General features: G+C 39.4%; 1 protein-coding gene across 1 annotated transcript in view; it reads left to right on the top strand.

The window, feature by feature from the left end:
- LOC113228275 overlaps positions 1-17,007 on the top strand; it is a 51,508-nt gene extending 34,501 nt beyond the window's left edge. Inside the window, exons 20-24 of the mRNA XM_026461540.1 lie at positions 2,902-3,053; positions 7,185-7,317; positions 12,755-12,875; positions 13,730-13,848; positions 15,405-17,007. Of these exons, the coding sequence (XP_026317325.1) occupies positions 2,902-3,053; positions 7,185-7,317; positions 12,755-12,875; positions 13,730-13,848; positions 15,405-15,567 (688 nt within the window). The 3' untranslated portion in view covers positions 15,568-17,007. The remainder of the gene's footprint in view (positions 1-2,901; positions 3,054-7,184; positions 7,318-12,754; positions 12,876-13,729; positions 13,849-15,404) is intronic.
- Positions 17,008-17,246: the final 239 nt, after the last annotated feature.

The following is a 17,246-nucleotide window of genomic DNA, read 5'->3' as shown; positions in this document are numbered from 1 at the left end:
GCTTGATGTAATTGGAAAAATATTTGATGTACCTACAGACAAACATGCAAACACTGACAAATATGACCGTCCACACATGGAATCGAATAAGGACTTAAAATAATGAATGTGACCATAGTGTGGCGGTATAAGCCGGATTCACATTTGTCTGACGTGTCATGTCGTGCGTGTCATGGCGAAATGGAGCTCGTCATGTCTCTCCACCAGCTAGGGCGGTTCGCAGGCAGCGCCGCGCCGTGGCTAGATTAGTTGAAATTGTTAGTCAATATGAGTTCTAGATTATAGATTGTTCAAATAGTACAATTGGTTGTAATTAAGTTTTTAAGTTAGAATTTTCGTTGCTTTCACGCATCTTTCTTGTATACAATTGGTAATTAGGTAGTAGGAACGTCCATAGATTGCGCGACTCGTACGTGTCGCTGCTGGGAAGTGCTACTACGTAATCTCCCAGTTTGAAGGCGCACAGCCGGCTTTATGTTTGTCTAACGTGTCGTGTCAGAGCGGTATCGTTTTCAAACATATAATATAGTTACATTTATATTAAAGTGTCGCAATCTGACATGACGGTTTGGGCTGTGTATATGTAACTGATACCGTTCTGACGCGTCATGACACAACACGTCAGACAAATGTAAATCCGTCTTTACTTGCGTATTTACCTGTTTGGTTAGTTTAGTGTTTGCTGTATCTGTCGTATGGACAAATAAGACAAATACTTTATCACCCATGCTATCTACACATAGTTATTGTTTGTCAAATATATCAAATACGCAAATACTTATTAATTAAATAAATAATTTGGACAACAACCAAAAGTCTTAAAATCTATACAGGGTTAATTGTAAATTACTAACTTCGCAGGATTATATTACTAACATCATAAACAACAACTTTTGTTCCATGGCCATTGATCGGACCCAGAAATAGACGTAAGAAACAACACACCACACACACATTTAACAATCACAATCACGATGCATATTAATTGAAAGGAAGAAAGAAACAAAATATTTAAATGATACACATACAATCACCTAACACGTTTCTTGGTTGTCCAAGAAATATCTAAGTAAGTTAGTAGCAGTAGAACACCATACCTATTTCTGCCGCCAAGTAATAATGTGAGCTACTGCGTTTCAGTTTTGAAGGCCCACACGAGACTTGTCAATTTTATGTCGCAGGGTGACAGAACACGGGCAGTGACTCTCAGGTCCTTAGATTTAAAGCTCTGAGGGTCGTATTCCAGAACTCTACTCAATACTCAAGTGAGGACTTGAGTATTGCAGTGAGCACTGAAAATCATACTCAAGTCCTTGCCATTAGGGTCGTATTTCCAGTGCTTGAAATCATACTCAAGTCTGCTCAAGTCCCGATTTGAGCATTGAGTAGAGTTCTGGAATACGAACCTGAGTGTCGATTATCACCAGCACAACATACATATTCATCCCGTCATTTGATATCATAAAATTGGTTTATATTGAAGCCTCTTTTTACGTAGTCGTAGTCGCGATTTACCGAAATTACGGATCGCACATAGGTCGAGTGGTTACCTATCAGTAATCCGAAATGACATTTTCCAGGAATAACGTTTGGTCGAAATTTCATAAACTCGAAAGTAATTTTGAGAGGAAAATGTTTTTTGTTTTAAACCTAACTTAACCTAACCTTTTTTTTTATTACCGTGAGGAAAATGCGTTATGCATTCCCCGCCGCTGGGAGACGGCAGGGATATATGGGACTCTCTCCTGGGGACTATATCGGTCCCCAAGAGCATACCCACTAAAAACCTCACGATGTCCCTGCGCGCACCTAGCGCCGGAGCCGCGGGGCACCTTTCAGATGCTACCGCGACTCCGGTGGCGCCGCCGCCGGTCCGCCTTTGGGCGGACCCCTACACCATCTCCTCCTTTATCATGGGGGGCGACCTGCACGGAGATACCCCGGAACATTTGGGGCATCTACCGGCGGCGGAGGCCTGTGCAATGCAGGGACAGGGTCTCCCAACCCGTCGTGGTGAATGTGCACCGACCTCACGGCGCCGACTCAACCGGCGGGAGGTAAACCCGGGGGGTTTTAGGGGGGTAGCCCCACAAAACCCCTGAGTCTCCGTGGGCTCAGGGGTATCTATAAAGATTTCCGCTCCGTAAAAAAAAAGGGTCTCCCAACCCGACCGAACCTAATCGTGTCTTTGCGATAAACATTCAAAATATCCTGAAAGAACAACTATTTCGTTATAATTTTCGGTTTTCGGTGTAATGAAAATCCGACCAAACGTTATTTCGGACAAAAATATTTTCGATTTCGTGATAGGTTACCAGGTCGAGTTCTTTGCTCCATCCTAAACTATTTCAACTTCTTTTATTTATGCTTATATTTTTATACAGTATGATACATTTCTGTTGGTGAGACAGGTAAAAAGTCCCAAAGCGTATTTTACAAGACATCGTCCTAAAAAGAACAAGGCTCTTAATTTGGCATTTAAAATCGATTTTCAAGTGAATCAAATGTTAAATAAAAAACAAACAACGATGGAACACACGTTTTTTACCATTGTGTGATTTTTAGCTTATTCCTATTTTAAAGCAATGTTTGCAAAAAATCTGAATTCCAAAATTTGCATTTAATATCCTTTACCTCTAACCTACCCTCCTTAGGTCCAATGCAGATAATAAGTGAAGTGATTCAACATCCAATAAAATTCAACCCAGACAATATTATACTTATAAAAACTCAGTGCACAGTATAATGAAAATCTAGGAAAATACGTCTTTCATACAAAACTGAGGGCATACTTACTTGGACCTGAAACATGTAATTATATTGTACATCGAGCGTTTAGCGCTTTTGCCATTGTAGTTTACTGGGTCTTATGAGGCCACAAATATGATTATTTTTGTACAGGACGTGCGTAGACGTAGACGAGTGTGCAGAGTGGCAGTCAGTAAGGCTACGTGGACGTCTGTGCGGCGGTGAATGTATTAACGAACTCGGCTCTTATCGCTGTTCCTGTCCGTCAGGGTATCGCTTGTCCGAAGACGGACGGAATTGTATTGGTATGGACTATTGTTTTATCCAAATCCTTTTTTACTGGTAGTTGGATTATCTGTGTATACAGATCCCGCTGGGTACCACGCCCTTTCTGGTATTGAGAAAACAACACTGCTTCGTTTCGGATTGAAGGGTTGGCTACCATCAACAAGATTAACTTTAATCTCCAATGTCCCTTATTGAAGTCTCACTTGGCAACTGCTTTAGCACTGCAGTTGAATCAATGATATTCCTACAACGTATGGTGCCAACGATACTGCGTATAAAACACGGGTAAATTTAAAATTAAAATACAGTACAATAAAAGTGAACACAATGATTTTAATTGCATAGAAATGGCGGAGTGAAACACATAATTACAGTGACAAAAATAATAATAATAGCTATTAGCTACGGGCAGAAAATCTGATCCGTAGCGCTGGTTTTCAGCAAGCCCGATACGAGTGAAGCACGGACTCGAGCGCAAACAATACAAATACATACATAACGAGTGTGTGAAAGTTGGTATATACTAAAATATTTATGCTACATTATCTAATTATGAATAGCTAAATAAATAAATAAAACATCATAAGTGTAAACCAGGGGTTCCCAAACTTATTTTGTCTACTGCCCACTTTGAGAATAAATTATTTTTTAGCGACCCCTATTTTTTCACCTACTTAAAAACCACTATAACTTCAAATTAAATTAATTATTGTGAGCTATATTAGCGGAGATTAAACGTTCATTCTAAACGAGACTTTTACTTGAGACTTGACTTTGAGACCTGAGCGCAGTAGGTAGTACACAACGGCTCTCAGGTCTCAAGTTAACTCTTACGGGCTACACCTGCCAATGACAATGATTATTGAAACGCAACTTTATAGTATTCAGACAGTGTATCTTTTATTCAAAATAAAACAAGCATAGTCGATTCTAATTTAAATACTAATGTGAAGGATGAATCTGATGCTGTTTAATAAGTTTGTTGATATCAGGTTCCAATTTAGTCAAGAACAGCCACAAATCACCACATTCGGTAGCAAACGATTTCTCTTTTTAGTAAGCAACGTTGTCACAGCACGAAAACCAAGAATCGTTGAACGATTGACCACAATTCAGGGTACAATTGCGGGATCGGTTTTTGTAGCCAAAATTCTTGGTAGCCATTTTTGAACTTGATTTTTATTTCCTCGTTCGTTGTCAATTCTATAAGCTCTTCTTCCAGCTGAGGTGATATTGCTATGTTGACATTTGGAGACAGATCCAACACCCAGTCTGGTATTTTCAAGTTCAAAATGTCGTGGTATAGTTCGGTGAAGTAAATGTAAAAGTTTTCCAAATGTTGGCAGTAGGCAAACAAGTCGTCGTTAGTGCAGGATACTGATAAATTCGGAAAATTGTAAAACTCACGTCTGCCCATATTCTTTTTGTGTAGAAGCAGTTTGGCTGCGAAAGCAGTAAAGATATTTTTGTTTTAATTAAATTTAGTTCATCGCCTTGCAGTTGGAGATTCATGTCGTTGAACAATTTATATAGGTCTGTCATGTAAGCTGTATCATTCTTCGATGTAATGAGCTTGTTGCGCAATTATGTATCCTTAGTTTCGAAGAATCTCTATCAGAGAGTCAAACAGGTTGTAAAATCGAGTCAGACAAATGCCTCTTGATAGCCAACGAACTTCAGTATGAAACAACAAACGGTTGAAATCTTCGTCATTAGTAACACAAAACTGATGAAATAATCTATAATCCAAAGAGCTGTTACGGATTTTATTGACTGCTTTGATAACATATTGCAGTGATTGAAATAGTCGTTCACTTTTTTCAGTTTCCTTAACCTAGAATAACTGATTACTAAATATGTCCCTACTAAGTGTACGGTAAAAAGTTTTTTGCGATTTCTGACATTTCAAGTACTCTTACCTCAGTTGGTTCCATAGAGACTATTGATCCTTAACAGAGACCGGATCGAATGGCATAAAAAAAAGTTTTGTAAAAATTGCCTTTTATCTTGCTGACTGTACCATTTTTCCAAAATCTGTGAATGCCAATCAAAATATCTTCAAAATTCATAGGTAGTCTTCTAGAACGTTTTCCTGTAACTACAACGATGAAGGTGGCTGGTCTTGCTGCCCCGTCTCAAATTTACACCCTGTATAAGTTTGAGTTCTTTTTCCTTCCCGCTCAATGTTTTTCCTGAAATTAAGAAAAAAATTCGTCCACCGAAGTTAGAGAACTTAGCCCTTCTAAGAGAAATGCCCATAGATTATTTATACTTGGGAACCTGGGTATTAATAATAGGGGTTAAAGTATGAAATTGCCGATTTGTACTGAAAATCTAAATTGTTTATTTTTTAAATTTTTAACAAATTTATTTAATCAAAATAGTTGCCATTATTATCTATACATTGCTGCCATCTAATGGGAAGGTTATTAATGCCTTTGCGATAGAACTCCGACGATCTAGACTGCACAAACTGTGTGAAAGCATTTTGTACTGCCTCCTGGGAAGAAAACTTCTTGTCACGTAGATAATTGTCCAAATCACGAAAAAAATGGTAGTCCGTTGGAGCAAGGTCTGGTGAATACGGAGGATGACGAATGGTTTCTAACTGCAGTTCCTGAAGGGTCAAAATGTTTTCTGGTGCTGTGTGAGGTCTCGCGTTGTCGTGGAGCAATAATGGTGAAGATCGATTCATGAGTCGGGGCTGTTTTACTGCTAGTTTTGTCAACATGGTTCGGAGTTCGGCACAATAGACATCTGCCGTTATTGCTTGACCAGATCGGAGAAAACTATAGCGAATAACACCATGCTGAGACCACCAAACAGTTACCATTACCTTTTTATTGGTAAGTTTTGCTTTAGGACACTGTTGTGGCATTTGACCTGGGGTCAGCCATTGCATTTTTCTTTTCCGGTTATCATAATAAAGAATCCACTTTTCATCACATGTTACAATTCGATCCAATATTCCTTCATTTCTGTACCGGTTCAACAAGGCAACACAAGTTTCAACACGCGTTTCTTTCTGCAGATCAGTCAAATCATGAGGCACCCATTTTTCGTATTTTTTTATTTTATTGATTTGACGCAAGTGAGTCAATATTGTGGGTAAGGTAACGTTAAACCATGCCGCTAATTCCTGGGTAGTTTGACTAGGATCGGCTTCCACTATCTCTCTTAATTCATCGTTATTCACCTGTGTGGGCGGTCTTCCTCGTGGCTCGTCCTTTAAGTCGAAATTTCCATCACGAAAGCGTTTAAACCAAAATCGCACGGTGCGTTCATTAGTAGACCCCTCTCCAAACGCAGCATTGATATTGCGGGCTGTTTCTGCCGCGTTAGTTCCGCGTCGGAACTCGTATTCAAAAATCACTCGAATTTTCACAGTATCCATCTTTCTTGTCAAAATTGAATAACAAAAACAATTGAAAGTCGATATTCAAATGTTTCAAATTTAAAAAAAAAAATCACAGAAACCATTTGAAAAAAGTTTCATTCGAAAACCTCAAACTATGAAGATTCTATGAAAATTCAAAGAACCTATTGCAATAAAACGGCAATTTCATACTTTAACCCCTAATATTAGGGTCATAACTGAAAATCAGTTCGGGGTTAAGGACCCTTTGTTACTCGGCTGGCACCATGCTGGCACCACATAAAGTATTAGGGTCTTTATTTATATTTATTTAAATAATCTGTGGTTTAATTTAGTTTTCGTTTACTTTGTAATTTTGTTTTATAATTATTTGTCTTAAGTGTGAATGTTTTTTGATTATGTTTTTCATATTTTTCTTTTTCTTTTTTTTACTTCTGTGGTGTCATTTGTTGTAATGCAAACAAATGTATTTTCTTCATTCTTTCTTTGTTTCTTAATATGTGTCAGTGTTACTGCCTCTGTGGCCGAACGGTTACCATGCTGGACTGCCACGCAAGTGGTCCCGGGTTCGATTCCCGTGCCGGGAGAAACATTTGTATGACCTACATATATTTCTCTCGTGAGTTTGGGTGTGATTTGCGATTGTCTATGTGTGTGTCCATGGCACCTGCGATACAAGGCTTCCCTAGTGCGTGGCTATGAGTGTGTGCGCATTATTATTATTATTATTATTATTATTATTATAAGACTAACGTACAATTGTATTTGACAGATATCGATGAGTGTGATATGGGCACGGCAACATGCGCTCATGGGCCATCCGGCTTAGTGTGCCAGAACACGCGAGGAGGTTACTACTGCCACCGCATCGAATGCCCAAGTGGATACCGACTAGAGTCTAAACAGTCAGTTTCCTTGATGATAATCAATATGTCACATAATCACGCCAATTACATAATAAAAAATACTGAAGCATTAGATACCTCGATTGATACAGTTAGTATCAAAATCATAAACAGCCAAGGAAATCAAACTCTTATGAAAATAACTGCATAGTTAATTTTAAAGTTATTGCCAAATAGGTTTTAAAAGTTTGTCAAATGGTCGATTTTTTAGCACTGTGTATTATCGACTAGTTTCGCAATTCAAAACATTTAAACGTAAACGTAGAAATGAACACTTTCAGGTATTTATGTATTAGTTTCACTGTACATTTTGATGCTGACTGTACTACAAAAATCAGAGAAACAATTTATTTTTAGTAGTGCCCAACATTCAAAATTAATTTCGAAAGGACATTTCTAAACTGGTCTTTACAAATCATACAGACCGCGATTTAATCATGCTGAAATTCCGACGGATTATTTATTATATTTAGATTATTTATATAATCTAAATTATAAGAGTCAGGAGCCTATACTAGGGTGCTCTTTTATTTTTGGTCTCCTCTTGCCTCCACTTGAATGACAACTTTTTGGCTCTACTCAACTTATAATAAATATAAATATGTAGGTACCTCTTTAAAACAAAATTAATATGATATTCATGCAAAACTCATATCAACTCAAAAATGTATATTTTGCACAATCGATGAAAAACAAATTACTCCCTTCCCGTGATAGATGATTAACATTTATGTATAGATTGAAGTTTGTAACATACATCTAAACAATTTCCTACTTACCAAATATATCCATCGATGACCGCCGACTTATCGTAAGCGATATTTTTGCCTAGACAGCGTTTTTTATTGCAAATTATATTTTAAACTATAACGGACAAGGACGCGTCGACATTTCCCGTCAAAATTACATGAAATAGAAATTATAGCAAAAGCTAAGTTTTCACCTCAACTGTTTTTATATTTTAGTGTAACTAACAAAGTCTATATTAAAACATAATACATCACAATTTCATCGTTAGTTTGTCGTCTCTCTTCAGGTAAAGATAGCAAAAATATTGTAAGCGCCAAAAAAGGGCTAACATGTATTGTTTTAAAAAAAATTTGCTGTTACGCAATCGGTTACGAAATTCATTATTAATATTCAAATTTAATTTAATATCACATTTATTTGTATGTAGAAATATTTGAAAAAACCTTCTCGTGTAAAATTTGTTTTTACCGCTTACGCTAAGTCGGCGGTAATGGCTCGATATTTAAAAATAAAATTATATCTTTTGATTGTCTCTCACAATATTCGAACGACGCCGACGGTTGTAATGACGAGTAGAAATTCAGATTGCACATTCAGCAAAAGTATAATCTTGAATTTCATATATTTTGAGTTACAACACTATTGTTACAGCAGTGCGATGTCTGAGCTAAAAGTTATCAACATGTTTTATAGTGCCCCTTAACAGTCGCGAACCGAACGCGCCCGCGAACGGTTTATAGCGCTCTGTGATAGTCATTTCTACCGTTAAAAACCAGTGCCTAATTTTGTGAAATGTTCTACGTGTAACATAGTAATAAGTGAGGTGCTAGCGTCAGCCGCATATGCGTTACTGCTTTTTCGGAAAGTGAAATTGTGTGTGCAAAAAATTTGTTATATCTATATCCAGTGGGAAGCGAAAAAAGGCACGTAAGAGACAGGGCAAAACTTTTAGACATTATGATGATATTATTTGTCTCCTAAAGAAACGAATCCTGAAGAAATTCCCATATTCGTAGCACGAGACTTGCAGAAACTACCCCCGGTTCTTTTTGATCACGTTGATGTAACTCGCCTTCTCAAGGATTTGGTCAAAATGCGCAGCGACATCGATCGTATCACTGACGAGTACGCAATTACAAAGCAACTGGATGCACTAAAGTTAGATGTTGAGAACTTAAAAACTGTTTCCATAGTTAACAACTTTCAGCGCTATGATGACCGCCACTGTGGGGTAAACAGTAAACACCGTTAAGGGTGCTTATTTGTTAAAAAGCTATGATTACGACAGTGGCCCGATGGGGCTACCACATGTGTGTGCAAGTAACGACCTTGATAACTCTCACTGCCGTACTACTACACCGCCTCAATTACCAAAACAGCAACAGGAAATGGAGGGTAGGAATGTCGCTAATCAATCCCGTACGATGATGGAGATATCACTTGTAAATAATAATACATCAGCTGCGAGCGGGCAGGGAAATAATGCGAGTTGCATGACGCAACAAGTTCCACCCATTGAACCTGTCACCAGTTCTGTTTCGCCTACTAAGTCTGAGATGGGACACACTGGCACTTCGTTCAATCAATCAATCAATCAAATCAAAAATAAGTTGGTTAAAAAACCATTATCAAAAGTCCTGCGGGAAGGTAAATGGAAACCAGAGGCACCGGATGAACAGTGGATACTTGTACAAAGAAAGAAATTAAGAAATCGTTTTGTGAGCAACCGAGGAAGAGCTGATGTAGAACAGAATAATAATTTCAAAGCGGCGGAACTGAAGATACCATTATTTGTTTACAATGTGTCGAAGGAGACGTCCTTGTGTGACATTGAAAATTATATTTTGAAGAAATCTAATATGACAGTAAACGTACAAAAAGTTGCCATGAAAATGACTAAAGCTTATCATTAATTTAAAGCGTTTGTGCCTAATCATAAACTTAAGATGTTTTTAAGTGATGATTTTTGGCCAGAGAGGTAGTATACCGCCGTTTTTTCGATTTTGATCGTTATAAAAAGAACGGAGACAGCAGCAAACTAAACCCGTAGTAATGAACACAACAAAGTTTGTCAGTTTTAATTGTAAAAATGTTGTAAGACCTGACTGTTGGGGAACTTCAACATATAAAGCAAGTCCTACATGCGAATAAGTTGAAGATTCCACGCCAATGCCATAGGCCCCATGTGAAACCACCAACAGTCGAGCGAAGACCTGCCATCTTACCTTACGTGAGAGGTGTTACAGACAAGACCGGAAGAGTCCTCAGGCGCGCATTTATCAAGACCTATTTCAAGCCTCTGAGGAAGATTTCTCAGTTCCTGAAACCCGTGAAATGTAACATCCCCTTACAGGATGCAGGAGTTTACAAGCTTCACTGTGAGTGCGGTCTCTCTTATATTGGACAAACAAAGCGAAGTATTTCTACCCGCGTCAAAGAACATATAGCTGATGTCAAACACCGTCGCGTAAACAAGTCTGCAGTCTGCGAGCATGTCATCGATAAACCTACACATTCAATGAAATTTGACAAACCCCAGGTCCTTGCAAAAGAAGTCCGTTATCTACCCAGGATGCTGCGAGAGGCCATTGAAATTAAAAAACATCCTAATTTCAACAGGGAAGATGGTTTCTCTGTACCCAGCATTTCCTCTAATGAAAAATCCCAAACAGACATAAGACTGCAGTACTAATTTATATGTTTTAGTTTATTCTAATTTCTATTAATAATTAATAATAAATTGAACCTAATAAAAATTCATTAATAAAATTATTTGTAAAACTTAATATAGCGTAAATTGGAATGTTTTCTTTGTAAAATTAAAAATAAGGTATTTAATTAATAACTATTGTAACTATAGTGAAAAAATAGGGTGGTTTGCATCAATATTAGACATAACTGGTTGAAGACTGTACCACCTCAGTCAACCGTGACCATGGGACCTGTAAAGGGCCCGAAACGTCGGTTTGTTTGAAAAAACAAATATACGCGATTTAAATCCGGAAAAATAGTTTCATTTCCTCCATAGTAATAAACATAAACAAATACCTGCCTGGAACAAATACGTCAGGGCACCAAGAGGCTCGGATTTGTTACAAAAAGTGGCTTTTGTATGGTAAACCTACCAGTATATTTATGATCGTATGTACGAATCTAGGAAACATTTTAAAGCTAAACTTAGGATAATTCCGAACAAATGAAAATGGACATTATTGCAAGTAAAAACTTCAGTAAATTTTGGAAGAATAAATTAAATCAAAAATATAAATAATATATATAAATATATATTATAAATATAAATTAAATCAAAAACCAAGTTTTCCTGTGAGTGTTAGTGGTGTACATGATTCCACTCAAATAGCGAATGCATTAGGTGTCATTTCAAGGTTAGATCGTCACTCCCGTCCGTGCAGCGGGTGCCCGATGTAGAGTGTGGTAGGGGTGAGTTACGTATAAGGTTCTTACCCCGTGAAGTTCATTCCATTATAAACAAAATGGTGAGGGGAAAGTGACCCGGTCACGACGGGCTCAGCGTAGAGCAACTAAAGTACGCTGGAGAGCACTTTCCGCGGGTGTTGGCTTTTCAACTCATGTTTGAGTCATAGTTACTTGCCCGATGATCTTATGTACACGGTGGTTGTAGCAGTAATAAAGAACAAAACCGGAGAGGCCTCTGACTTGTCTAACTACAGGCCCATATCTCTGGCTACTGTGATAGCTAAGGTTGGACAGTCTGCTTGATAAACGCCTGGATAAAGTAATTAATTTACATGTCAATCAATTCGGTTTCCGGCCTGGATTGTCCACAAAAAGCGCTATCCTGTGTCTCAAGCACACTGTCCAATACTATACTACCCGTAAAACGCCTACATACGCGTGTTATCTGGACTTCTCAAAGGCATTCGACCTAGTTCCATATAACACTCTTTGGCACAAGCTGGAGAGTGAGACTGGTTCACCATGCGAGTTGACTGCAATTTTAAAATTCTGGTACAGCCACCAAAACAATACAGTGAGGTGGGCGGGTGCTCAATCGGATGTGTACAGGTTGGAGTGTGGACTTAGGCAGGGGGCTTTGAGTTCGCCGCGGCTTTTCAACCCGTACATGGACGAGCTAGCGAGCGGGCGGACATACGGAGCACTGCGCATCCAGTGCAACAATGCGTTCAGGATGCTGTTCCGACTTCCACCTTTCTGTAGCGCGTCAACCATGTTTGCTGAGAAATATGTAGACGATTTCTACGCTATCATGCGAAAGCGTAGTGCAAAGCTACTCCGTCGCATGCATCTCAGTACGAACAGCATCCTGCGCTCATTGGTGGAAAGATTGGAGTCCCCAATGCTGGGGCGGTGGATGCGCTGGCACACTGCTGCCAATGCGTAGCCAGTTATCCTGACATTGGCTAGTTTTATTTCATTATTTTAAACCTAACACTAGCTTAAGTATTTTTCTTTACCAACAAATATTATGCATGAATGTAAGTCTGAAATAAATGGATTATTATTATTAACCCGTCATGTGTTCCAGATACACACGATGTCCCAAATGAATAACGTCCTAAAGCCGTTAAGTCTCTCTAACGTGCAGCTGTTTCATCCGCTATTAAATAAATATATATTTGTGTTACCAAAAGCCTCAGGATTTACCTAGTGTCTTTAGGTTAATCAAACATTTCAAATTCCGCAGCATATGCACTCGCGTCCAGCGCTCATGCCAAGTGGGGGACTGGAACTGTATCCAGCAGCCCAGTACCTACAGTTTCAATTTCATTACTTTCGTCGCCAACGCATTCCTGCCGCATGGCAGTGTGAGTATTGTCATCTTTCTGTTTAACAACACTAGCCGGAAGCAATAAGGTTTACATACACACGAACATGTCCTGGGGCTCCTACGAACAACAGCTGTGCCAGAGACACTCTCACATTGCGCTGTCATTGCTTTAGTCAGTTAACTTGAAGAGTTATGCAACATAATATTTCGCACATTTGGTGTAATATGGCCACATGTGCAAAACAACAACTTTTCAAGAGAGAGTAAAAAAAAAATAAAATAAGACAAAACAAACAAAAAGCAAAACAAACTAAATGTAACGACTACAAATGTTGTACTGTCATGTGTGCGGTTGTGGCGTACGCAAAAGGACTTCATTCAACATAAGCCACAGCCATGATTGACTGTGGCGCTGGTTTTCAATGAGCCCTGAAGTAGATACTGCCTGTGTGGTGCTGGTGAAATAAATAACAAATAACTGTTATGCAACATCACATACGTTGCTTAGATACCAAAGTAAGTAACCAATGCACTTGTGTTATGGAAATCGGAAACAACGACGGTACCGCAAACACCCAGACCCACGACAATATATAATAAAAATAAAGTTATTTTCTACATTGACCTCAGAGATGGCGACACCATGAAAACCGGTGTACAACTCACTCAATCACGGCGGTCGTCACATGACGACCTATATGTCTCAGGGTGACGGGCGCAGTGCCCCTCAGATCTTTGCGATTTAAAGCTCTAAGTGGTATTGCAACTGCTATGGACAGGCGTGTCGTTTGCCAACAGACACACGACTTGTTCGTTCCGTTACTTAGTATCGTAAAAAAAGTCTAGCATCATGTCCCAGATGCCAAATAAGAAGTCTATATGTATTTCTAGGTGGATCTATTCACGATGCACGGCCCTGCATGGACGGACAGCGAGGTGACCTTTGAGCTCCGGATGCTCAAAGTCGACGCGCCTGACGGCGTCAAGCCTATGGATCTTAGTTGTTTTGTGTAAGTTCTCTTCTATTGTATAAAAGTACTACGTAAACACGATGGATTCAATTTACATTACGTCAGCACGAAATCTAACGACTTTTTGTAATCATAGCGTAATGAACTTTGTCTCAATTGTGTAACGCAGGTACAAACTAGGTCTTATGCGGTAGCTGCGGAAATTCCAGAAACTTCGCGGATTCTCTCGAAAGCGCCCGACCTGGTTTTTGGCTCGTATCGAATTTGAACGTTACATAATTGACATAAAGTGCATTACGCTACACTATGGTTACAAAAATTGGCTTCGAAGCTATGACGACAACGAGTCACAAATATTCAATCTTGGAATCCTTCGCTTGCTCAGGTTTCAATACAAGCACTCGCGTCAAACAACAACTTTTCAGCCTTGCATAACCATTAACTATTGTGTGGTGCCAGCTCCGTAACAAAAACCATTTAAAAAGAAAGAAATAAGTGCGCATTTGGCCTCCATTTTACCTGGTGGAAAGTGACGATGAGGTCGACAATGTAGCATGCACACATAATGCCTGTTCACTCTCGCCTTGAAAAGGCCCAAGTTATACCTATATACTTTCAGGGAACAAGTCTGCAGGCAGGGAATTCCACTCATAGCCGTTCGCCATATAAATATAGAAGCGAAACGCTTCGTGCGAATCCTTGGAATATCCACAACATAGGGGTGGAATCCCAGCCTACGCCTAGTCCCCCGATGATGTAAAGGGGAAGGCGGAATCAAATTATGCAATTCCATCGCACACTCTCCATGATATATCCTGTAGAATACCGATAAGCACGCAACTTTACAGCGATGTTCAAGGTTCGGCAGCTTCGCCTCTACCAATTCCGAGTCAGTTATAAGCCTCTTGGCATGTTTATCGTTTGAGTCCAAGGTGGCCAGTTGGTATTTAGCAGAGCCATCCCATAAGTGACAGCAGTACTCCATACACGACCGGACTTGTGCTTAGTATAGCTGAAGCAACTGTCCCGGTGTGAAGTAATGCCTACCCTTGGAAAGGATGCTAAGCTTCCTGGCTGCATTTTTGGCCATGGATTCAATGTATCTGCCGAAGTTGAGATTGGACGACAGGTCCATTCCAAGTAGCTGGAGACGGAAATTCTTAATAAAATTCGATCTATCTTTCGTAGACTTATGAAGGTGCTTTCCACATTCAGCTGTCTATACCATAGGTTCCAAACTTTTGGCCCACCGCTCACTTAGGCGAAATAAAAAAATTTCAACACCCACCACCACAAAAATAAATGAAAACACGTATTTTTTTATATTAAAATAACACAAAAAATCACAAGGAAAAAATTATATGTAGCGTAGTTTATATATTTATATTTTTTTGAGACAGCATCAAAGGGCGTCGAGATTGGGGGGCCCCAATTACTTCCGAGGCCCCTGCCGCCTGCCCTTAGGACTCTTCAGCGCCCACTCGGAGGGACCACTTTGGGACACTGTGGTCTATACCAATATAATTCTGTGCAACGTTATATGAACTGCTGCTATGTTCAATGTGATTAACCTTTTCTTTACTCGGTTATTTCAGCATGCGACCAATGAACAACATCTGCGTGGTATCACTTCGATGTTCACCTGAAGGCCCACAGGTGGGCGAAATGGAGCTCGTCATGTCTCTCCACCAGCTACGGCGGTTCGCAGGCAGCGCCGTGGCTAGATTATTTGTAATCGTTAGTCAATATGAGTTCTAGATTATAGATTGTTCAAAGAGTACAATTGGTTGTAATTAAGTTTTTAAGTTATAATTTTCGTTGCTTTCACGCATCTTTCTTGTATACAATTGGTAAGAAGATAGTAGGTTGAGCGACTCGTACGCGTCTGTCGATACTGGAAAGTGCTACTACGTAATCTCCCAATTTGAAGGCGCGTAGCCGGATTGACATTTATATGGTTAGATTTATATTAGTGTGTCGCAACCTGTTGTGATGGCATGTGTTGTGTGTATGAAACCGATACCGTTCTAACGCGTCACGACACGACACGTCCGACAAATGTAAATCCGGCTAAAGGTTGATAATTAAAAAATCATCCGTTTATTTGTAAACCACTGAGTGTGTACAGCCTATATTTGACTACTAGTGTTGAATGAATATCCAAGTGATGTAGCATGCAGATACTAAGACTCGATTTATATTGCCGCGGACCAGAATGAAGGCGAATTTTTGTAACAATAGCATAAAGAACTTTTTCTACTCCTGAATTTTACAGATCAAAATCTGTCAATTACAATTTCATAATTTTCATGAAATATATTACAAAAGCGCCCTTTTAGTTTGAACCAAAATTATATTGTCTATGGTACGCGCTACTGTATTGAAAAATTACTATTTGAGTTTCAAAAAAAGAATGTCGTATTTTTGCTAATTAAAATATCGATTGAGATGCTACTCAAACACTCCGCGTGCCCTCACCCGTACTGAGTGACCGGGCGGTCTCCAGGGTTTGACGCGCAATTTCCGTCGAGCCGTCGAGTCGCTGCCGCGGATTCTCATGAATCTTAGATTGTTACATCACAGGCGATACTCGCGGTGGGGGAGCCCCCATAAGGGTCGAAATACAAAACTGCGGATCGGTAACTCAGAAAACTACGACGCGAATTGCTGCGATGTGATTTCGTGCGGTAAGGCATCTCACTGCCACGATTCGAGTAACCATTCTTTCGACGACCATCAACCGTACTGAACGTATTTTTTAAACTAGGTAGCAACATGGATCGTAAGAGTGTTGCACTGTTGTTATTGATATAAAAAAACACAAAGAAAATCTTCTTTCCCAGGAATGCGTGCAAGCTCGTAGATTTCTGCAATGCGACATCGCATCGCAATTTTGTTTCGGCCCTATGTCACACTAACGGATACGTAGTTTAGTTAATGTGACAATAAGGCGATCCCTCGTCGGGAGTGCCCTTAAGTTCATTATATATGGTTACAAAATTCGCTTCTATTCCCTTCCGCAGCAGTGTAAATAGAGCTTTATGAAATAAAATGGTTCGCTATTCACTAGAGAAATGAAGATGCTCTTGAATGTACAAGACGCGCTGCGCCTTTAGTAAGGAGTTACCATAATTGTTCCTATTCTACTATGTTATTTATCAGTATCTAACTCGTCATACATCCGAGAGCCACACGGTATCTTTAACGCCATTGACTTACAATTATATGGACGTCGGGTCCGCGCTAAAAAGTGTCCGCACTTGTAAGGCGCTAAAATCGTATACAGAGCGCGACACTCCGCTTTAGTCTTCATTTGTTCTACGGACAGCGCGATACTGCGATGACATAACAATTTAAATTTCGAATAGGTTGACTTGGGACATTTTTTTCGTGGTTTTTGTATTAGACCCGTCGTCCATTTATTTGTAAGTCAATGT

This window comes from Hyposmocoma kahamanoa, unplaced genomic scaffold, assembly GCF_003589595.1.
Source record: "Hyposmocoma kahamanoa isolate Upper Pololo Valley unplaced genomic scaffold, ASM358959v1 224, whole genome shotgun sequence".
NCBI classification, from domain to species: Eukaryota; Metazoa; Arthropoda; class Insecta; order Lepidoptera; family Cosmopterigidae; genus Hyposmocoma; species Hyposmocoma kahamanoa.
Note: the sequence above shows the minus strand (reverse complement) of the source record. Positions and strands in the feature narration are given on the sequence as shown.